At 41.9% G+C, this 23,222-nt stretch overlaps 1 protein-coding gene across 1 annotated transcript in view; it reads left to right on the top strand.

Moving 5' to 3' along the window:
• Positions 1-5,898: 5,898 nt before the first annotated feature.
• Positions 5,899-23,222, top strand: part of SERPINB11 (serpin family B member 11) — a 52,733-nt gene continuing 35,409 nt past the window's right edge. The window contains exon 1 of the mRNA XM_080686750.1: positions 5,899-6,055. Within this exon, the coding sequence (XP_080542876.1) occupies positions 5,989-6,055 (67 nt within the window). The 5' untranslated portion in view covers positions 5,899-5,988. The remainder of the gene's footprint in view (positions 6,056-23,222) is intronic.

Here is a 23,222-nt window from a genome sequence, read left to right as displayed (position 1 = left end):
CCAATAATTCGGATGTTGGTACGCTTAAAGTTGTCCCAGAGGCTCCTTACACTATCTTCATATTTTTGGATTCTTTTTTCTTTTTGTTTTTCTGGTTGGGTGTTTTTTGTTTCCTCATGTTTCAAATCTTTGGCTTTTTTCTTGGGGTCCTTTGATCTACTGTTGAATTTCTGTATATTCTTTATTTCAGACAGTGTATGCTTAATTTCTGTCTGGTCCTTTTCCATTTTTTTTTTTTTGGCATTATCGTTAAGATCTTTAAAGGTCTCACTAAATTCCTCAGAGGTTTTTAGAAGATTCTTGAGTAACTTTATAAATGTGGTTCTGAACTCTATGTCTTCCAGTAGTTTGCTTTCCTCCATTTCTTTCATTTGTGACATGTTTTTTTTGTCTCCACATTGTGGCTGCTTCCCTATGTTGATGGAGTGGCTTTGTGTGGTAGGTGACCTATAGGGCCCAGTGGTTCAGCCTCCCCAATCACCTGAGGTGGATACTCTTGGTGCACCCCGTTGTAGGCTGAGTGCACAGTCTTGTTGTAGTTAAGCCTTGATTGCGGTTGGTATACTGGGAGGAATTTACCTCCAGGCCAATTGGCTGTGAGGACCCACTGTGTTTATAATGGAAGAACTGCTGTGCTGGAGACACCCTTATGGGGCAGGACTTGTTTCAGTGGGGATTTGGTGCTCACTGAGTCTGCCTTTTGAATGTGTCACTTATGGATGTGAGAAGTTGAAATCTGGTGTCATCTCACACTGACCACTAGGTACACTGGCTTCTGGATCTCCAGTGGCGTGAAGGTCAGCTACTGTCTGAGGCCACCCAGCAGGAGCTACAGCGAGGTCTGCAGATTTCTCCTGGTCTGTCCAGAGCTGCAGTTTGTTAGGTTAAGCTGGGATAGGGCAGGCCATTTATATGCAAAAGCCACTGCGCATAGTTTGGGTGGGTTTGTAGATTGTGTGGGGCGGTGTCTCAGGGAGTCACTAGGGCATAGCAAACAGCAATGACTGCCAGTCAGCCGTTTCTGCGTCTCCACATTTCCATATCCCCGCGCCCCGCGCCCCAGTGCAGTAAACAATGATTCCTGCATGCAGCTCTGCAAAAAAGCCACCCTCACTTTCTGATCTGATGGCAATCAGTCCAACTTCTCCCTGTAGGGGTCTGGGTCCCCAGAGTCTCGCCAGAAACTGGAGTTCAGAGTAATGGGAAGCTATGTCTCCCTTTGGGTTGAAAGAAACAGCGCACCCAGTCGCCAACTGCCAGCATGATTCGTGTGCCTGTGTACCTCAGCTTTTCTGTGCTTGTGCACGTCTCAATGCTCTTTTCTCTTTCCTTCTAGTTGTAGAACTTCTACTCAGCCATCTTTTCTGTGCTTCTGGGTGATAGACGTTTTGTCTTTTAGTTGTAGTTTTGGTGTGGTTGTGAGAGGCAGCATGTACAGATGTATGCCTTATGCCGCCATCTTGGTTTCTCCAGTTATTTCTTCTTGTTGGATTGCTCCCTTTAGTATTATGAAGTGGCCTTCCTTATCTCTTGTTATGTCCTTCACTTTGAGATCTCATTTGTCAGATATAAGTATTGCTATCCCAGCTTTTTTTATTTTTTATTTCCATTGGCCTGAAAAACCTTTTTCCATCCCTTCACCCTCAGTCTATGTGCGTCTTTTTTTATGAGGTGGGTTTCCTGTAGACAGCAGATATATGGGTCATGTTTTATTATCCAATCCGTTACCCTAAGTCTTTTGATTGGGTCATTTAATCCATTTACATTTAAAGTTATTATTGATAGGTATTTATTTGTTGCCATTTTTATTCTTTACCCCTGTGTCCATTCTTCGTTTTCTATTTCTTTTTTTTTTTTTACAGCAGACCCTTTAGCATTTCTTGCATCGCTAGTTTGATGGTAATAAATTCCCTTAATCCTTTTTTGTCTGTGAAGCTCCTGATTTCACCTTCAATTTTGATTGATAGCCTTGCTGGGTACAGTATTCTTAGATTCAGACCCTTCCGTTGCATGACTTTGTATATTTCATCCCATTCCCTTCTGGCCTGATGAGTTTCTGTTGAGAAATCAGTCGCTAGTCTGATTGGGGTTCCTTTGTAGGTAACTTTCTGTCTCTCTCCGGCCGCTTTTTTTTTTTTTTAATATATTTTATTGATATTTCATAGAGAGGAAGGGAGAGGGATAGAGAGCTAGAAACATCGATGAGAGAGAAACATTGATCAGCTGCCTCCTGCACACCTCCCACTGAGGATATGCCCGCAACCAAGGTACACGCCCTGGACCGGAATCGAACCCGGGACCTTTCAGTCCGCAGGCCGACACTCTATCCACTGAGCCAAACCGGTTTCGGCTCTGGCCGCTTTTAAGATTCTTACTTTGTTGTTGGTGTTTGCCAATTTAATTATAATGTGCCTTGGCGTCGGTCTTTTGGGGTTCATTTTGCTTGGGACTCTGTGAGTTTCTTGGATTTGTGTGGGTTTTTTCTTCCCTATATCAGGGAAGTTTACTGTCATTATTTCTTCAAACAGGTTTTCTATTCCTTGCTCAGTTTCCTCTCCTTCTGGAACCCCTATTATTCAGATGTTGTTTTGTTTCGTGTTGTCTCAAAGTTCCCTTAGGCCAGCCGTGGGCAAACTACGGCCCGCGGGCCGGATCTGGCCCGTTTGGCTGCTCTATCCGGCCCGCAGAGCCGAAAGAGCAGAGGGTTCTCTTGCTCTCCCCTCTGCTCCTTCACCAGCAGCAGTGTTAACTTGGCAACGTCGGGAAACACGGCTGCAGCTCCTTCTTCTGAGTGGGCGGATTTATATCCACCCATTTAGTAGAAGGAACAACCTCTCAATCTTCCAGAGGCTCCTTGTAATGCCCGCGGACACGTCCCCCGACATCACCCTGGGAATGCGTAGACACATTATCGTGGTGATGTAGGGAGACACGCCCCTGGAGAGCACAGTATCAGAGCATTAGCTAAAAAGGAGACCAACAACACTGTTCCCACTGAAGTTGATGTTTTTTTTTTAAATTTTTTTTTAAAATATATTTTATTGACTTTTTACAGAGAGGAAGGAAGAGGGATAGAGAGTTAGAAACATCGATGAGAGAGAAACATCGATCAGCTGCCTCTTGCACGCCCCCTACTGGGGATGTGCCCACAACCAAGGTACATGCCCTTGACCGGAATCGAACCCGGGACCCTTGAGTCCGCAGGCTGACGCTCTATCCACTGAGCCAAACCGGCTTTGGCTGAAATTGATGTTTTAAAGACCAAAAACCTTTCAACCCAGTCTACATTGCCATCTACATCTACGTCCCAGGCATAATTTGGAAGTTGCACTAAAGAAAATGTTTAATTTACTGTTTACACATTTTGTTCTTTTCTATTTGTTTTAGTTTTAAATTATTTTATTATATTTAAGTTTAATTTGAAAGGCTTTTGTACCTTTCCTTTGTTAGGCAATTTTATTTTGCCTTTGCCATCTTCAATATAAGGTATGTTATTGTGCTATGATTCCTCCATTTTTTGAAGTTTCAAATGATAATAATTAGTGTTTACATTCTTCTTGTTAAAATGTTTGAAATGAATAAAACTATTGAAATAAAAAAAAAAGACCCTTTTATGTAATGATGTTTACTTTGAATTTATATTAGTTCACACAAATACTCCATCCATGCTTTTGTTCCGGCCCTCCAGTCCAGTTTAAGAACCCATTGTGGCCCTCAAGTCAAAAAGTTTGCCCACCCCTCCCTTAGGCTCTCCTCCTGCTTTTTAATTTTTTTTTCTAGAAGCTGCTCTACTTGGGTATTTTTTCCTACCTTGTCTTCTAGCTCACTGATGCGGTCCTCTGCTTCTTGTAGTCTACTCTTGATGCTTTCTATTGAGTTCTTTACAGCAGCGATGTCATTTTTCATTTCTTCTTGGTTCTTCTTCATTTCCTCTTGGTTCTTACTCATATTGTCGAATTTGTCTTCCATTCTTTTCAGCCACCTTATGACCATTTCTCTGAATTCTTTCTCTGACAGGTTGCTTGCCTCCATTTCGTTTACTTCCTTTTCTGGTGATGCCTGCTTTTCTTTCATATGCGGACTGTTTCTTTGTCTCCCCAGGGTCTCTCTTTTCAGGGTGTCTGGTTATGTAGTTCCCTCTCTCCTTTCTGTGGTGGAGTGTAGAGCTCCTCTGAATCCATGTGTTTGCGCCAGTTGGGGACCAGTGTTCTGGGGTTCTCAGCTGTTCGGTGGGTGCCATAGTTGTAGATTTTCAGGCTTCCAATAACATCCACCTTCCCCTTCAAGATGGCGCAGTGTCCGTGTCTGAGCTGGTTGCTCCGGGAAGGAACCCAGCAGTAATGGGGCCTGCCTGGTCTGGGGAGGCCTGTCCACCAGTCTCCCACCATCTCCTGGAGTATAGCTGTTCCTGAACTCACCAATAAACACTCCCCGTGCGACCCTCAGCTGTTCTTTCTATCTGCTCTGGGAGAAGGCTCGGGACACGTCTGTCTATTCTGCTGCCATTTTTTTGATGGTGTATAATCCTTTTAATGTGCTGTTGAATTTGGTTTTCTAGTATTCTGTTGAGGATTTTTGAATCAATATTCATCAGGCTTATTATTAGACTAGAGACCCGATGCACAAAATTCGTGGAAGAGTAGGCCTTTGCAGCCATGTGGGTTGCCTGGATCCCTCCCTCACAACCGTGGGCAGCTGCCTCTATACCATGGCTGCAGTCCCAGCTTCGTCCTGGAAGGACATCTGGTCTAATTAGCATATTACACTTTTATTATTATAGATAGTTTTCTTCTCTTATGTCTTTGTCTGGTTTTGGCATCAGGGTAATGCTAGCCACAGAGAATGAGTTTAACAATGGTCCCTCTTCTTTAAGTTTTTGGAAGACTTTACAAAAGATTGCTATTAATTCTTCCTTAAATATTTGGTAGAATTCTCTAATGAAATTATCTTTCTTTATTTGAGGTTTTTTTTTTTTTTTTTACTATAGATTCAGTCTTCTTACTAGTTATGTCTGTTCACATTTTTATTTCTTCATCATTCAGTCTTGGTTGGTTGTATATTTCTAGAAATTTATCTATTTCTTCTAGGCTATTCATTACTTTGATATATATACTTGTGCATAGTAGTTCCTTATAGTCCTTTTAATTTCCAGACATTTCTAATTTTACTTATTGGAGTCTTCTGTTATTTTCTTAGTCTAGCTAAGGATTTGTCAATTTTCTTGATCTTCTTAAAAAATCTCAGACTCTCTTGCTTTTGTTGATTTTTCTTTTGTTTTTCTACTCTCTATTTTGTTTATTTCTGCTTTAAATGTAACTCTAACTTTTGGTTTAGTTTGTTCTTTTCCTAGTCCCTTGAGATGTTTCCTTGTTTCTTTGCATGCTTGTTATCTTTTGTTGGGACTTTGGCATTTGGAAACCCAACCTTACAGGAAGAAGTTTTAAAAAAAAGTTTTTGTTTACTTGAGAGAGGAAAGGAGAGGGAGAGAGAGATAGAAATATCAATGATGAGAGAGAATCATTGTTTGGCTGCCTCCTACACACCTCACTCTGGGGATCGAGCTCACAACCTGGGCATATGCCATGACAGGTAATCGAACCGTGACCTCCTGGCTCATAGGTCGACACTCAAGCATTGAACCACACCAGCAGGGCAGGAAAAACTTTTTAAAACCAGGCTGACTAGAGATTCTGGAGACTTGTAAACCTTTTCTGGGGCTGCATTCTCTCTGGGCTGGTGCTGTGATGTTGCAATTGAAGTTTGCCAGTTTCTACGCAGGAGCTCCCCCTGGTTTCTATCTGGGGTATTGCCTTTGTTCTTAGTGGCTATCCTGGTGCCGAATTTCTGTCAGCACTTATGTTCAGGCAAGACAAAAACCAAGCCCTCAGGCAGCTTCTGGAAAGGTCAGAATGTTAGTTATACATCGCACTCTTCTGTTTCTCTCCCCAGGGAGCTATGAATTTTTTTTTTTTTTTAAACTAGGCTTCAATGTGGTTGGTTTCACACTCAGTGGAATACAGAAACCTCTTAACTGATTTCCTGATTCCTTACAAAGGTATTTGTTTCTTGTATTATTGTTAAGTCAGTATCTCTAGTTTGGGACTTTCTATTCTCAATCTCGATGACATCACTCCTGGGAAGTGTCTTTAGTAAAGAGTTGCGAGTAGTAGATGCTATCACGTTGCATTGATCTTTGTTTGCTCTTGAATGAATGTTAAACTATGTGTTGCATTGTAGGTTGAGATTTTCTCTCAACTCTTTGAAGACAGCATTCTCTCTGTGTCTAATGTTGCTGTTAAGAAGTTGGTTTATTTGGCAATCTTTAGTAGGTGATCTCTCTCTGGCTGCATTTAAGTTTTGCTGTCTGTTTTTATTGTTTATGAATTTTACTGCAATGTGTCTAGATGTGGAGTTATTAATTTACCAAGACAGATTTACTGTGCTTTCTCAATATGAAGATTCATACTTTTTATCAATTCTGAAAAAGTCTCAGTCAACTAATATTTTGAATAATGCATGTACTCCAGTCTTTATTGCCTGTTGGAAGGATGCTATAATTTGTATTCTATCTTCTAGATTTCTTTATCTGTCATACATATATTCATCACTTTTTGTTTTTATGTTTCATTCTGAGAAAATTATTCAGATCAACCTAGTCTATCAATGTAGCAGTGCCTAATTGGCTATTAAACCCATCTATTGAGCGTTTAAATTTCAAAGCTTATTGAGCACGTAGGAATTCTAGTTGATTATAAAATGAACCTGGAACTTGATAACAGTCTCCACCATATTTTCAATATCTTTTTTTCAAAATACGGCTTTTTAAGTGTGATATCTGATAATATCAACACCTGAAGTCATTGAGAATCCAATATGGCTGTTTGCTTTTTTTTTTTTTTTTTATCATTTCTTGATGTGGGACTTATTTTTTTGTGATTTATAGTTTTGGAATATGAGCGAATATTTGGTTGGTAATTTATGGTTGTTCAGCAAAACCTGAGATGTAGTTACCTTTCTAATACAGGTAATTTTTTTTTCTGGAATAAGATCCTGGGATGTTATCAACCCAGGGCCACTTTAAGTTAATTTCTTAGTTTGGGGTTTCCCCATCCACAGAGATAGTATAATTTCAAACCTCAAACCTGTTTGACAGTAGGCCCTTACTCCCTTTCTCCATTTCTCAAGTCAACTTAGTCACAACTGTCCCACTGGAGAAATACTCCCTCTACATCCTTCTCTTTATATCGATCCATTATTCCCCATAGGTTCAATACCTTGATCTGCTCACATCACATATCAGTCAACCTGAGCAGTCATGAAAGATCACTGGACTTAAAGGCTCACAGTAACAAGGAGGGAGCCAAAGGTCAAATTCAGCCTCAGATACTTTGTTAGAGTAGCATGTATTTCCATCTGAATGTCTTCCAATGTTCATTAGTTCATTAGCATAAAAATTAACTGAGTGTCTTTTAAGTGCCAGATACTACTCTGGGCATTGAGTAGTCAGTCATGAAATAAAAAAGATAAAGCAAGAAAACAAACAAAAGACCCATGGGATTTATATTCTAGAGAAAGAAAGCCTTTCCGTTCTCAGTGCAATCAGAGATAAGATTTTCAGTTCAAAATTTAAATGACTCTCCCTGAAATCCAGCGTGAATGGTGGATAGAGGTAGCCAGACATCACTTAACAGGCAGGGGGCAGTGTTCCTCTCTGTTTTAGGGACATAAGCTCTGTCATCTGGCCTTGCCATGAAGCACTCACTCAGCCTTCAATCAGAAAACTGATGGATTCTACAAAAAATGTCTAGAAAAGCTTTTTTACTCCCCCACCTCCCCGAGATAAGGAAAAAATATCAGTTCAGTCCAGTATATAACTAACAAAGGGCTGCTTACACCATCAGGATTTACTTTTCTTGTCCATTGTCTGGAACAGATATGGCCAAGTTTAAGTGGGTAAGAGTCATCTGAGAAATCATTTACTTCCCCCAGTTGCTTAGTATTGTAGGAAGCTAAAAGTAAGCACATGAACCACTTTAGTGGGCAATTACATTTGAGATGAAAAATGCAACCTAAGCCAGAAAAGCTAGATCTGTGGTATTGGGCCAAAGAGCAAGCTTCTTTGTGGAGCTGAGATTGGTTGTGACTTACATTAGTGATTTGTGTAAAAGCCAGCTGACATCCAGGGGCCACACCAAATTCACAGGCCATCCTCAAGGCTGCCAAGCTGAGGGAGAGACCCAGCAGCCATGTCCTCCTGGGGTAGAAGCTAGGCTTGCTTTTGCTAAGATAACTCATTGAGTTTTTGTTTTGTTTTGAAGATTGAGAAGACCAAAGAGATACACCATCAATTCCAAACATTTTTGAGTGAAATAAGCCAACCCAATAATAATTATGAGCTGAAAATAGCCAACAGGCTATTTGGAGAGAAGACATACCTTTTCCTTCAAGTAAGTTTTGCTGTGTCCACCACTTCTGTGAGTGGTATTCATGAACGGCCAATGGCTCTGTTAGGACTCTGGGTCTTGGTGGCATGCTGCCTTCATTGACTGCCTGGCTTGGCCCAGATCACTTGGCATCCCTTTGCTTGTTTTTCAGACATCCTGGCCCCTTGAGAGCTCCTTTGTAATCTTGGCAGTTTAAATCTGATTTTTTGCTTTAACCCTATTGCACATGCATAAAAGGTGCATGGAAGTAGTCAAAGTGATTTGCCCCAAAACCCTGTTTAGAATATTAGTGATCTTGAACTGATTTAGAGATGTTGGCAATAGATAAATTGAATTTCAACCTTTTTCTATTCCTTCCCTGTTTCCCTTAAAGAAATACTTAGATTATGTTGAAAAATATTATCATGCTTCTCTGGAACCTGTTGATTTTCTAAATGCAGCAGATGAAAGTCGAAAGAAGATTAATTCCTGGGTTGAAAGCCAAACACATGGTAGAGTATGGATGGGTCGTTCATCATAAAAACGCTCCTTGAGTGCCCACTGTGAGTGAAGCCCTGTGGTTAGCACTGTGTGGGGGACCAGGGTAAACAAGCTTTGGGAGGGGACTTGGTATGGGTTTTACAGGGTTGGAAAGGCAGGCCTGAGCATGAGGGGTGGGAGGAGGCACTGCAAATTGTAGAGAAAGCCAAGGAGAATCAGAGGGGATCACAGAGCCAACTTCATGGAAACACTTAGTGGAGAATTATTTACACCTGGTTGTGGTTCATTATATCTCTGAGGGTCCTGAAACTGGGTCATGTCTGCATTGGGTTCACATTCTTTCCTTTTTATCAGAGCCTTTCTGAGTCTGGGTCTTTGAGTGGAAATATAGGGGTTTCCTTTCTCATTATCAAGTGAGAAACATTCAGCTCTTCCATTAAGACCTGCTTTTGTGTCCAGCCATGTGGCTCAGTTGGTTGGAGCATCATCCCATACACCAAAGTGGTTTAAGGTTTGATTAGTATTCAGGGCACCTATCTAGGTTGTGGGTTCGATTCATGGTTGGGGCACATACAGGAGGCAACAGATTGATGTCTCTCTCTCTCTCCCTTCTTCTCTGTCTAAAATCCGTAAACATATCCTCTGGTGGTAACTAGATCAAGTGGGTAAAAATAATAATAGCTAATATTTACTGAGTTCTTATTGTGAGCCAGACAGTGATCTAAGTGATGTACACACACTAGATCATTTACTCCTTTCAGCAACCCTATGAAGCAGTTTCATTCCTGTTTTACTCATTTGGAAACCGAGGCACAGAGAGCTTAATTAACTTGCCCGTAATTCCTTAACTGGTAAGAGGCACAACTGGATGCTCACAGAGGCAATCTGATCCCAGAGCCTAAACTCTTTAGCTTTCACACCTCAATCCATCCAATGGGATAAAAGGCGGGGGACAGTGAGAACTTCCAGTGAACCCGTTGTCCTTGTCGGCAGAGCCTGCAGGTGCTGACCAGGCTGAAGTTTTTATTGTTTGTTTTTGTTAATCCTCACCAGAGGATATTTTTTCCATTAATTTTTCTAGAGAGAGTAGAAATGAGGGGAAAGACAGAGTGAGAGAAACATCAAAGTGAGAGAGACACATTGATTGGTTGCCTCTGGTATGTGCCCTGAGGGGGAGAGGGACGGGGATTGAGCCTGCAACTGAGGTATGTGCCCTTGACTGGGAATTGAACCTGAGACCCTTCAGTGCACCAATGTGAGCTGATGCTCTCACCACTGAGTCAAACCAGCTAGGGCCTGGCTGAGGTTTTTAGTGACCAGTCAAGTCCACCTGCATCATATCTGCCAGGCATATCACTTATAATTTCAAAGATGGGCCAAGTTTGTTGTTTGTTTGCAGAAAAAATCAAGAATCTGTTTCCAGATGCCACTCTAAGCAGCACCACGAAGCTGGTGCTGGTGAACATCGTGCATTTTAAAGGGCAATGGGACAGGGAGTTTAAGAAAGAACATACCAAGGAGGAGGAATTTTGGCTGGATAAGGTATGATTCTTTAACTATTGATGTGCTTACACATGGAATGTACATTCTGAAGTCATATTTCCATCAATGTACAGGGTGGACAGACAATGCTGATTTGGAGGGTCTGAGCGTTAGCACTATTTTAGGTTGAGAGTGTCATTTCAGTGAGCTCCCCTCATCATCTCATGCCTCTTTGGACACTGGGCGCTCTGTGAATTTGTTGCAGAACACAAGTAAACCTGTGCAGATGATGACCCAGCGTGACTCCTTCAGCTTCACTCTCCTGAAGGACCTGCAGGCCCAAATTCTGGGGATTCCATATAAAAACAGTGACCTAAGCATGTTCGTGTTGCTGCCCAATGACATTGATGGTCTGGAGAAGGTAAAACTTTGCATCTCCCCATTCTTGCTCTCATTTCTGGAGGCTCTGCATTTCAGAACTCATTCTGGGTGAGACTGGAAGCGGGCTTCTGAATGGGAGCTGGGGTCTGGCGGTGCCCAGTGGAAACTATTTCAACTTCTGCGCAGGATGTCTAATGTGGAGTGATAGATGACATCAGGTTTATTGAGAATGGACAACACGAAAATATTTGGGAATGAGCTAAAATAAACATTTAAGGGATTGTAAAGATCACCCAGTATTCTGAGAAATGGTTGATTATCTAGGCACCTCTTTTCCAGAAAAAAAATCACATGTGCACATATCCAGCAAATTTTGCATGCATTCAGACCTTCTGAATTTTTTTTTAGACCTTCAATTTTTAAAGACGTTTAGGTTTACAACAAATTGAGAAAAAATTACAGAGGTTTTTCACACACCTCCTGTCCCACACATGCGTACCTCCCACATAATCAATACCACTTTTCAGAAAAAATGGTTCTTTTTTTAAACCAAGGATTATCCTAGTGCACAAATTTTGAGCACCAGGCCTCTAGTATTAATTATAATTTGCTTATTATATAATTTACTAGAGGCCTGGTGCACGAAATTTGTGCACGGTGGGGGGTGTCCCTCAGCCCAGCCTGAACACTCTCCAATCTGGGAACCCTCCAGGGATGTCTGACTGCCCGTTTAGGCCCGATCCCGATAGGGCAGTCAGACATCCCTCTCACAATTCAGGACTGCTGGTTCTCAACTGCTCGCCTGCCTGCCTTCCTGATTGCCCCTAACTGCTTCTGCCTGCCAGCCTGATCACCCCCTAACCACTCCCCTGCCAGCCTGATTAATGCCTAACTGCTCCCCTGCCAGCCTGATTGCCCCTAACTGCCCTCCCCTGAAGGCCTGGTCACCCCTAACTTCCCTCCCCTGCAGGCCTGGTCAGCCTTAACTTCCCTCCCCTGCAGGCCTGGTCCTCCCCAACTGCCCTCCCTTGCAGGCCTGGTCACCCATAACTGCCCTCCCCTGCAGGCTTGATCACCCACAACTGCCCTCCTTTGTAGGCCTGGTCCCTCCCAACTGCCCTCCCCTGCTGGCCATCTTGTGGCGGCCATCTTGTGTCCACATGGGACAGCCATCTTTGACCACATGGGGGCAACCATCTTGTGTGTTGGAGTGATGGTCAATTTGCATATTACTCTTTTATTAGATAGGATAGAGGCCTGGTGCACGGGTGGGGGCTGGCTGGTTTGCCTTGAAGGGTGTCCCGGATCAGGGTGGGAGTTCCCTTGGGGTGTGGGGTGGCCTGGGTGAGGGACCTGTGGTGGTTTGCAGGCCGGCCATGCCCCCCTGGCGACCCAAGTGGAGGCCCTGGTATCTGGGATTTATTTATCTTCTATAATTGAAACTTTGTAGCCTTGAGCGGAGGTCAGGGCTGGCCAGGGCGGGAAGCTTGGCTTCCTCCATCGCCAGGGGCAACCCAAGCTCTCTTCAGCTTCATGGCTGCTGCCATTTTTGTTGGGATTTATTTATCTTCTATAATTGAAACTTTGTAGCCTTGAGCGGAGGCCAGGGCAGGCCAGGGCAGGTGGAAAGCTTGGCTTCCTCCATCGTCAGGGGCAACCCAAGCCTCCTGCTCTCTCCAGCTCTGTGGCCGCCACCATATTTGTTGGGTTAATTTGCATTCTCACTCCTGATTGGCTGGTGGGCGTGGCTTGTGGGCGTAGCAGAGGTACGGTCAATTTGCATGTTTCTCTTTTATTAGATAGGATATAAACATATTTTATCTTTAAAATTATATATAATATATATGCATACAAAGGCACTAGGGAAATAGTAAGAAATTGCATTTCTCATCTTTAAAAATTCACTAAACGCTATTGACTTTTCATATATGCACAAAAAATTTAAATAGAGAAATATAAGACAAGTGCCAGCTATATAAAGACAACAGTCTAACAAAATGAAATTTCTACTTTTGTTACTAAAATTAATGATTTCTGACTGATACAAATGAGTTTTAAACTGTTTCAAACATTTATAGATGATCATGCCATTCTTCCCCTCCCCTTTTTTTCTTAATAGATTATAAATGAAGTAAGTCCTGAGAAATTAGTAGAGTGGACTAACCCAGGGCAGATGAAGGAAAGGACTGTGGATCTGCACTTGCCCCGGTTTGAAGTGGAAGATAGTTACGATCTGGAGGCGGCACTGGGCACCATGGGGCTGGGGGATGCCTTCAGTGAGCTGGAGGCTGACTATTCAGGGATGTCCCCACGTTCAGGGCTGCATGCCCAGAAGTTTCTGCATGGGTCCTTTGTGGTGGTGACCGAGGAAGGTACCGAGGCTGCAGCAGGCACTGGAATGGGCTTTGCAGTCACATCAGTGCCCAATTATGAAACTTTTCACTGCAATCATCCCTTCCTGTTCTTCATCCGGCACAACGAGTCCAACAGCGTCCTCTTCTTTGGCAAATTTTCCTCTCCTTAGGCCAGTCATTGGCTTGGCAGAAAACCAGTGTTGGAGTATTAATACGACTATGGTAGTAGCCCATTCTTTGAAGAAATTTGATTTTCTTGCTTGCATTTCAATCCAACCCTCAAAATGTATGATTTAGTGACTGCACTGGGTGTGTATGTTTATAATTTTCTTTAAAAGTGAAATGTTCTTTTGTGTCATCTATAAAGTGAGTTAAATCAAGGCTTATAAATATGCTGTTGATTTCTTCTAAAAGAAAATTAATGACTTGTTGTTTTATGCACTAATGAAAGAAACTGTCTTGTCAGTAAAGACTACGAATTAAAGATTTTGGGAGTCCCTCCAGTTCTAATATTTTGAAAGATTATAATAAAAAGTGAAATACTCAATTCATGTGCTACTTTTCTCTTTCTCAGCAGTTAGTGTGGCAAACTGCATATAGGAAAGAGAATTTAGAAACACATCAGCCAAACATAAATTAAAACTCAAAAGCCAGGTCGAAACCGGTTTGGCTCAGTGGATAGAGCGTCGGCCTGCAGACTCAAGGGTCCCGGGTTCAATTCCAGTCAAGGGCATGTACCTGGGTTGCGGGCACATCCCCAGTGGGAGGTGTGCAGGAGGCAACTGATCCATGTTTCTCTCTCATCGATGTTTCTAGCTCTCTATCCCTCTTCCTTCCTCTCTGTAAAATATCAATAAAATATATTTTTAAAAAAACAACTCAAAAGCCAGGATAAAATGAAACAATATACTAGGCAGAGAGGATGCCCATATTTTCACCCTCTATTCTAACAGAGCATATTATTCATTGTCAATTGCATAAACATCTTGATATTGTAAATAAAGTCAATGTGGTCATAAAATAAGATAGATTCATTTTAATCCTAGAACTTGATGTTTGATAAATGTGTACACCTGTGCAAACACCACCACACCCAACATACAGGACATTTCCATCAGTCCCCAAGGTTCCCTTGTTCTGTTTCCCTGTCAACCACCCCATACAGCCCCAGCTCACACAACTGCTGGCCTGCCTGTCTTAAATCATTACAGGGTATATTTGTCATTTCTAGGGTTTCATTCAAGTGGATTCATATCATACGTTCTCTTTTGTGTTTGGTTTCTTTTGCTGAGCACTGAGATAATCCATGTTGTTGGAATATCAGTAGTTCATTACTTCTTATTGACAAATAGTATTCCATTCTATGGGTAAATCCAAGTTTTGTTTACCTATTTACCCACTAGGCACTTACGTTGCTTCCAGTGTTTAGCTACTATGTATAATGCTAGGATGCACATTTGTGTGCATAAATCTTTGTGTGGACATATACTTTCATTTTTCTTGGGTAGACACCTGTGAGTGAAAATGCTGAGACAAATAGTATATACAATATATGTTTAAATTTATAAGAAATTGCCAAAATGTTCTCCAAAGTGGTTGTACCATTTTCCACTCTTAGGAGCAATGTTTGAGCATTCCAGTTGCTCTGCATCCTCACCAGTGGTTGGAGTGGTCAGCGTTCTTCATTATACCCATTCTAGTGAAGGTGGCATCTCGTTGTGGTTTTAATTTATGCATTTCCCTTGTGACTGATGATGTTGAGAATCTTTTCATGTGCATGTTGGCCATATGCATATCTTCTTTTGTAAAATGTCTATTCAATTTTTTTGCCCATTTTTATTAAATTGTTTTCTTATTGTTGACTTGTAATTGCTTTTTTAAAAAATATATTTTATTGACATTTTACAGAGAGGCAGGGAGAAGGATAGAGAGTTAGAAACATCGACGAGAGAGAAACATTGATCAGCTGCCCTCTGCACACCTCTCACTGGGGATGTGCCCACAACCAAGGTACATGCCCTTGACTGGAATCGAACCTGGGACCCTTCAATCTGCAGGCCGACGCTCTATCCACTGAGCCAAACTGGTCAGGGCTTGTAATTGCTTTTGATATATTCTGAAAAAAACAACACACACACCTGTCAGCTATATGAATTTAATTTTGCTGTCATTGATGGTGTCATTGAGCAACTTAAATTTTTCATGGAGTCCAACTCATTAATTTTTTTCACTTATGGTTTCTGTTTTTCTGTCTTATTTAAGATATTTTTGCATATCTCAAGTTTGCTAAGACTTTCTTCTATGCTTTCTTTTAGAATTTTTATGGCATTTGCCTTTACATTTAGACCTCTGATTTACTTTCAATTATTGTGAAGTAAGGCTTGGGGCTCATTGTTTCTCATGTGGTCTTTCAGTTGTTCCAGCACCATTTGTTGAAAAGATTGTCCTTACCTCAATGATTTAATTACCCTTAAACTTTATGTCACATGCATGTGTGGGTTTTTTTCTGATCCTCTGTTCTTCTACTAATCTAAATGTTTATCATATGTCAATATCTCCCCATCCCTGAACACATTCCTTCCTGAGATTTGATTTGTCTAATAATATAACCACTCAGACTTCCATATGACTAGTATTGGCATGGTATGCTTTTTTCTATCCTTCCATTTTAATTTAGATGTGTCCTTATACTTGAAGTGAATTTTAATTTTTAAATTAAATTGATTGGGGTGCCATTGAGTAATAAGATTATATATATTTCAAGTGTACAATTTTATGACAGATCATCTGAATATTGCATTAAAAACAGACATCATATAGTGGCATGTTGTGATTATCCCATGGAGATAGAATGGAGTTCCCCTATTCCCACACAAAAAAATTGGTTGAACATTGAGACTGATAATATCACACATGCACCAAGAAAGTATGAAGAGATTGATTACTTATGTAATGAGGCTTTCTGGGGAGAGCATTGCAGGGTCCCTGGCTTGTGAGACCCAGGAGGGCTTTTATAGTGATTAGGATTTGGGTTTGGGTGAGGGTTCCTGTGACTGGTTAAGATGTGCTTGGTTTGCACCTCCTGCAGGTGCCAAGGGAGGGAGCTCAAGAGTTTTCTTGCCAGCTGTCCTAAAGAGGTTCTCTTGAACACCCTAGAACCTGTGTGGTGAAGACTGGGTATAAATTCCATCTGTATCTGAGGCTCCCAGGGGTTCTATACCCTGGTGCTACACAGACTTAGCCTTCAGCACTTGTCTGGAGCCCTGTCTTCCTCCCATGTTCTGCCCTAGGCAAGTCAGTGCTGGTGTCCTGTGTCTTCTTGAAGGCACTTGTCTTTCCTTAGATTTCAGACTGGATGGTGGCCTTACAACTTTCTGATGAGCTTAAGAATTTGTGTATTATCTAGATTTTTATCTTTTCTCTACCCCCGTCCCCCGCATCCAGTCAGCTTTCTCCATCACAGCAGAAACTGGAAGACTGTAATTATGGGTGATTCATGTTTTCTGGGCTCCTGAGTCAGGTCAGGCCCAGGAAGCTTCCTGTTGCTAACCCAGAGTGCCCGGCCCCATGCCAATTATTTCCAGATAAATCGTGCTATTTTCTGTATTGAGGGAGAGGCTCTTTCCTGTGAGAAATGTATTTTCACTGAGACTCTCTGAAATCTGCTGCTTCTGAGCCCTCTTACCAATGTCTTTGCCTTTCTCCCTACTTCCTCCAGGGCCTCCTGCTCAACCTCAGCTGTTTTCACCTTTGGCAGTTGTCAGGGAGGAACAAATCTTCCTCTGCCCTCAAGGTTCTTATAGCTGGTCTAATAATCAAATAGACATGAGGCAGATTAGCAAATAACCAAATTTGATACATACATACCTATAGGATCCCTTTATATGCAAGTCAGAGACCCCGCATGCAGGAGAGGTTCAGAGAAAGAAAGGGAGCATTAGTGTATAAGACATCCTGAGCAAGGGTTGAGGTGGAGTGACTTGGGGGCTTTAAAGAGTCATTATAGAATGATAAGAACAGATGCTTAGTAAATAAAAAATTGTCCTGTTCTATAGACAGGTCAAAGATGCTAACTGATAATCTCCCATTATGAGCAAGGCTCCGAATCCAAATTCTTCCAGGTAGTCAAGGGAGGGCAGAAGTTTCTCCTGAGCCTGCAGTTAATGTTGCCCTTAGCTCATAACAATACACATATCACAAAAGAACATTTTGGAGTGACTATCTCTGAACCCCCACACAGCCTTTATATGAATTATGAGACCAGAAATTATACCTACCTCCTAACTTAACTGAGAAAGAAATTTACAAAGACCTCCTTCTCCTTCTCCTTCTCCTTCTCCTTCTCCTTCTCCTTCTCCTTCTCCTTCTCCTTCTCCTTCTCCTTCTCCTTCTCCTTCTCCTTCTCCTTCTCCTTCTCCTTCTCCTTCTCCTTCTCCTTCTCCTTCTCCTTCTCCTTCTCCTTCTCCTTCTCCTCCTCCTCCTCCTCCTCCTCCTCCTCCTCCTCCTCCTCCTCCTCCTCCTCCTCCTCCTCCTCCTCCATTTCATCTTCTTGCTTATAGAGGAAGAAAAGGGGAAAGATACTGATATACAGAGCCATTTTCATGCTGGAAATCTCATTTTAATTTTTTCTTTTCCTTCATTGAACAAGCAGGTTTTTCATGTACAACTTGATTTGTGAACTTAAACAACAGGAAGGAGTTCTCAGGTACTAGTAGACATAATTTATGGCATGATTCCTTTTATGAATCAATACATTGACATCCTGAATTTGAAATATGTAAATTAGACACTTCTGGGTTTGTGACATTTTCTGCCCCTCCCAAACTATCCCATCAAATGCAGTCTTCCCAGAATGAGATTTGTTCACACTTCTAACTATTGTATCTATGTTTTCTGTCTCACCACTCACTGCAGTCATCTTTGGACACTCAGCATCTAGATCAATGTCTGAAAATGGAAGTGCTCAAAAATCTGACTAGTTTAATGTTCTTGCACATTATAGGCAATGTTCTATCCACCAACTTATTGGAGGAGCAAGGAATCAGCATCTAACAACAAGTTATCAATGAAGAATATGAAAGTGGAAATGTTTAATGCCCATGTATCTGTTAGGCATGAACTTCAGTGTAGTCAGTACTGGGCTTGTTGATGGCAGGCAAGGGTGAGTGTGTCTGGGAATGGATACCCCCCAGGCCTGTGCTGTCAATGCTCTGGGAGGATAACAGATGAGTGTCTGAGTGGCAATGTGATATGTAACATTAAGTTTATCAACCCATGCTGGGAAAGAAGCAAAGTGAAGAGTAACAGGTCTGGCCCTAACCAGTTTTGCTCAGTGGATAGAGCACTGGCCCTTGGACTGAAGGGTCCTGGGTTAGATTCCATTCAAGGGCACGTACCTCGGTTGTGTGCTCAATGCCCAGTGGGGGCATGCAGGAGGCAGCTGTTCCATGATTCTCTCTCATCATTGATGTTTCTCTCTCTCTCCCTTCCTCTCTGTAAAATCAATAAAAATGTATTAAAAAAAAAGAGTGACAGGTCTGGAGTCAGGAAGCTAGAGTATCTATCCCAGCTCTGCCCTGACCTAACTGTGATCTCAAGGATGGCAATTAATTTTGTTGCAATTATTTTTATTTTATTGCTTAAATATAGAGAATTGTAAAAGGATCTCTACTAACACTTCTAACATTACATTGGTGACTACTCCTTATGAAATAGTCCACTATATCTAATTTTAATGGAAAATAATCCAGACATACAGAGGGAATTAAGGTCAACCACTTTAGCAACAAAAGCAAATTTTGTTCATGTCCATTTCTAAATCCTCCTCCTATGTGCCAGCTTCAGGGTCAGACAAACAGAATATAAATCTGGGCTTTGGAAATAGTTTTATGGGGTACGGTAGTTAAGTTCACCTTTCTAAGCTTCCATTTCTTCATTTTAAAAATTGGTTTTATAAGAGTTTCTACTTTATTGAGCTGTTGTGAGGATAAATAGACTATGTGCTTATTAAAGAAACTGTAACAGGGTATGTACCCAGTTGATGTTGCCTGCCATTTTCCTTGCCATTACCATCACATCACCACTATCACTACCCTCATCATTATCATTATCAACATCACCAGCAGCAATAATAGCATCCTTTAACTTCGCTTGGAAACCAAATCATGGCCATCCTGTCCTTAGCCACCATATTAAAATCTGAGGTCTTATTTCATTAGTTCTAAAATATTAGTGGATTCCAGGTTAGAGAGGCATTTTTCTCAATGTTTGATTTATACTTCCATGTCAGTATTTGGAAGCCAGTGTACTAGGAAGCTGTACACCAATGTGTCTATTAAGCCCATCAAGCATGCTCAAAAGTTCTGACTCACTAAGCTTACTCCAACTAATCCCTGGATTTTGACAGTGTTTAGTTCTCATCCTATATTTGTTATGCATTTTGCATCTCCAAGCAAATTTTATCTCATTGCCACACCCTAAACTTTTCACTGCAAGAGGTGTGGGCAGAATAACTGGTTCTAAAATTAACATACTTTCCATGCCTTTCTCTGGGGGTCAGCATAAAGTCCCAGTACCTCTGAGCACTGGTCTAAATGCTGTATTTATGCAGATGCGTATTTGGAGGGTGAGGTATTGAGATAGAAAGGGTGACCTTCTTGGTAACACCATTTGTACAATCCGGGACATGCTCTGGAGAACAAGAGTTCAATGCTGTGATGGGCTTCATCAGCCCTGGGTTGCAGAGCGCCAGGTTCCTCCGCAGTAGCTGCCTTGGTATTGCTTTCAAGGTCATTGATGTGCAACCCCTGGAATAAACATGACTGCAGGGAGTTGAAATGCAGACATCTCTCTACTTGTCATGTGTAATTTATCTTGAATGAACTTCACTTGAGTCTGATCACTAACTTAGAGTATATTAAAAAAATACAAGCTTTTAAAAAATTATTCTTAGACATAAAATATAGGTTAAAAAGTCCTTGTTAGAAAGGAAACAAATGCATTCTTAGTCCCCAATGAAGCATGAATCTTCTTAGGCAATTTTTTGGAGTATGAATGTTTTTGGTTTCCAACCATAAGGGTACATAATTATCAGGAACAGAGACTATACAGCCTTAGATGTTAATATTCTAAAAGGCTAGGGCTTGGCCCTGGGTTTCTATGCTCTGGGATGGCCCTACCCTCTGAGGAATGACACACAGCCACTTGGGAGGGCAGAACCTTTAGTGAGTTCTGGTTTCTGGGTCTACTACAAAATGTCTTCCTGAATTTCTGAGTTTGCCTCATTTATGAGATCCTTAGGTTTTGTGGATTTCTAGTTTTCTGACTGCCCACTAGCTATTTTCTGACTGATTTTAGGTGCTTACATGTGTATATTACATTCATACTGTTACTGTATTTTCAGACCTTGAATGTACCCTTGACCATCAACATTAGGGCATTTTGTTCCAAATGTTGGCCTGCTTGTGTGCTGAATTTGGTTCCTCTATTCTGGCCATCAGGATGCTAGATTTGTTTATTTATTTTTGTCATATCTGAGAACATGCTGCCTTAGCCAGCATGGGACATAGCAGGTGCAGAATAATTGTTAAATGACTTTATACTACACTACTCAGAGTGAGGCAATCTTGGATTTTTATAATGTCCTTTATAATATAAATACAAATGAGTTCTTCTTTTTTTTTTAAATAAATCTTTATTCAGATTATTACAATTATTTCTCCTTTTCCCCTCCATAGCTCCCCTCCACCCATTTCCCACCCCACCTTCTGCCCTTACCTCCCCCCCACTGTCCTCATCCATAGGTGTATGATTTTTGTCCATTCTCTTCATGAACCCCCCATACCCCTTTCCCCCTGAGAATTATCAGTCCACTCCCTTTCTATGCCCCTGATTCTATTATATTCACCAGATTATTCTGTTCCTCGGGTTTTTAATTCACTTGATTTTTAGGTTCGCTTGTTGATAGATATGTATTTGTTGTTCATAATTTTTCTCTTTACTTTTTTCTTCTTCCTCTTCTTTAAGAATACCTTTCAGCATTTCATATAATACTGGTTTGGTGGTGATGAACTCCTTCAGCTTTTTCTTATCTGTGAAGCTCTTTATCTGCCCTTCAATTCTGAATGATAGCTTTGCTGGGTAGAGTAATCTTGGTTGTAGGTTCTTGCTATTCATCACATTGAAAATTTCTTGCCACTCCCGTCTGGCCTGCATAGTTTCTGTTGAGAAGTCAGCTGACAGTCGTATGGGTGCTCCCTTGTAGGTAATTAACTGTTTTTCTCTTGCTGCTTTTAATATTCTCTCTTTGTCTTTTGCTCTTGGCATTTTAATTATGATGTGTCTTGGTGTGGTCCTCTTTGGATTCCTTTTGTTTGGGGTTCTGTGGGCTTCCTGGACTTGTAAGTCTATTTCTTTCACCAGGTGGGGGAAGTTTTCGGTCATTATTTCTTCAAATAGGTTTTCAGTATCTTGCTCTCTCTCTTCTTCTGGCACCCCCATAATTCTGATGTTGGTACGCTTGAAGTTGTCCCAGAGTCTTCTTACATTATCTTCAACTTTTTGGATTTTTTTTTTTGCTTTTTGCTTTTTCGGTTGAGTGTTTTTTGCTTCTTTGTATTTCAATTCTTTGACTTGATTCTTGTGTTCCTCTATTCTGTTTTTGGGTCTCTGTATAATATTTTTTATTTCAGTCAGTGTATGTTTAATTTCTAGTTGGTCCTTTTTCATATCTTCGAGGGTCTCGTTATATTTATCGGCCTTTTCTAGGATATTCTTAAAAAGCCTTATAACTGTGGTTTTGAATTCTATATCCAGTCGTTTGTTTTCCTCCATTTCTTTCGTTTGTGATCTGATTCTTTGACCCCGCATTTTCACTGATTCCCTGAGTTGGTAAGGTAGATATTTGTGCTAGGTTTCCAATATGGCCCAGTGGGTCTGCTTCCCCAGTTAACCTGAGGTGGACACTCTTGGTGTACCCCTTTGTGGACTGTGTGTACAGCCTTGTTGTAATTAAGTCTTTATTGTTGTTGGTATCACTGGGAAGAATTGACCTCCGGGCCAGTTGGCTGTAAGGATCAGCTGTGTCTATGCTGGGAGAAGTTCGGTGCTGGAGACAGCCTTATAGGATTAGACTTGCCAAATTGCAATAGCCTCTGTGCTCAGCTTGGATGGGGTGGAGTCTCAGTCTTGGCTTCCTGTCAGCCTTGCCCTTGCGCGCATGTGCGCTTTCAGTCCTCCGCCTTCCCCGGCTCCCGAGTCTCCGCCCGAGAGTCCAGACTCCCCCCACAAGAGCGTGAGTCCCCAGGGGCTCGCCTGGAACTGGGGTTCACTGCAGTCAGAACTGGGGCTCAGTGCAGTCAGAATCCTCTGACTCCCTTCCACTAGGGAAAGCCTGTGGCAACCTCCGCAGCCTTTGTGCACACTGGCCCGCGTGCGCCTTCAGACTTCTGCCTTTCCCAGCTCGAGTCTCCGCCCAAGAGTCCAGACTCCCCCCGTAAGAGCGTGGGTCCCCGGGGGTTCGCCTGGAACTGGGGTTCAGTGCAGTCAGAACTGAGGTTCAGTGCGGTCGGAGGCTTCCTTCCCCCTTCCGCCAGAGAAAGTCAGCCAGGCTCTCAGCTGCCCTTCCTCTCTGCGTGCACAAAGCCCCTTTGCCATACCTCCAATTCTCTGTGAGCTTTCCTCTTTCCTTCTAGTTGTAGAATTTTCACTCAGCCAGCTTTCCTGTGGTTCTGGATGGTGTCCGTTCTGTCTTTTAGTTGTAGTTTTGAAATTGTTGTGCGAGGCAGCAGTTTAGGTGTTTACCTATGCCGCCATCTTGGTTTTCCCTCCAAATGAGTTCCTATAGAAGAAATATTAGGCTCCTGAGTGACTTAAAGGGATTGAGTCAATCATTCATTCATTTGTCACTTAGTTGCTGACCCCTGTGTGTGCTCCAGGTGTACAACATAGATAATTCTGACAGAGCCCCATTCTGATGGAGCCGACAAGATTAAACAAAAGAGGATAATCTCGTTTCATAAGGGAAGAAGGTATGTATCCTTTCATTTCAACATCGGCAGTTTGTGAGACTTGGCTTTCATCT

This window comes from Plecotus auritus (assembly GCF_963455305.1).
Source record: "Plecotus auritus genome assembly, chromosome: 8".
In the NCBI taxonomy this organism is placed as follows: Eukaryota; Metazoa; Chordata; class Mammalia; order Chiroptera; family Vespertilionidae; genus Plecotus; species Plecotus auritus.
The sequence above is the reverse complement of the archived record's forward strand: the minus strand, read 5'-3'. Positions and strand labels throughout refer to the sequence as shown.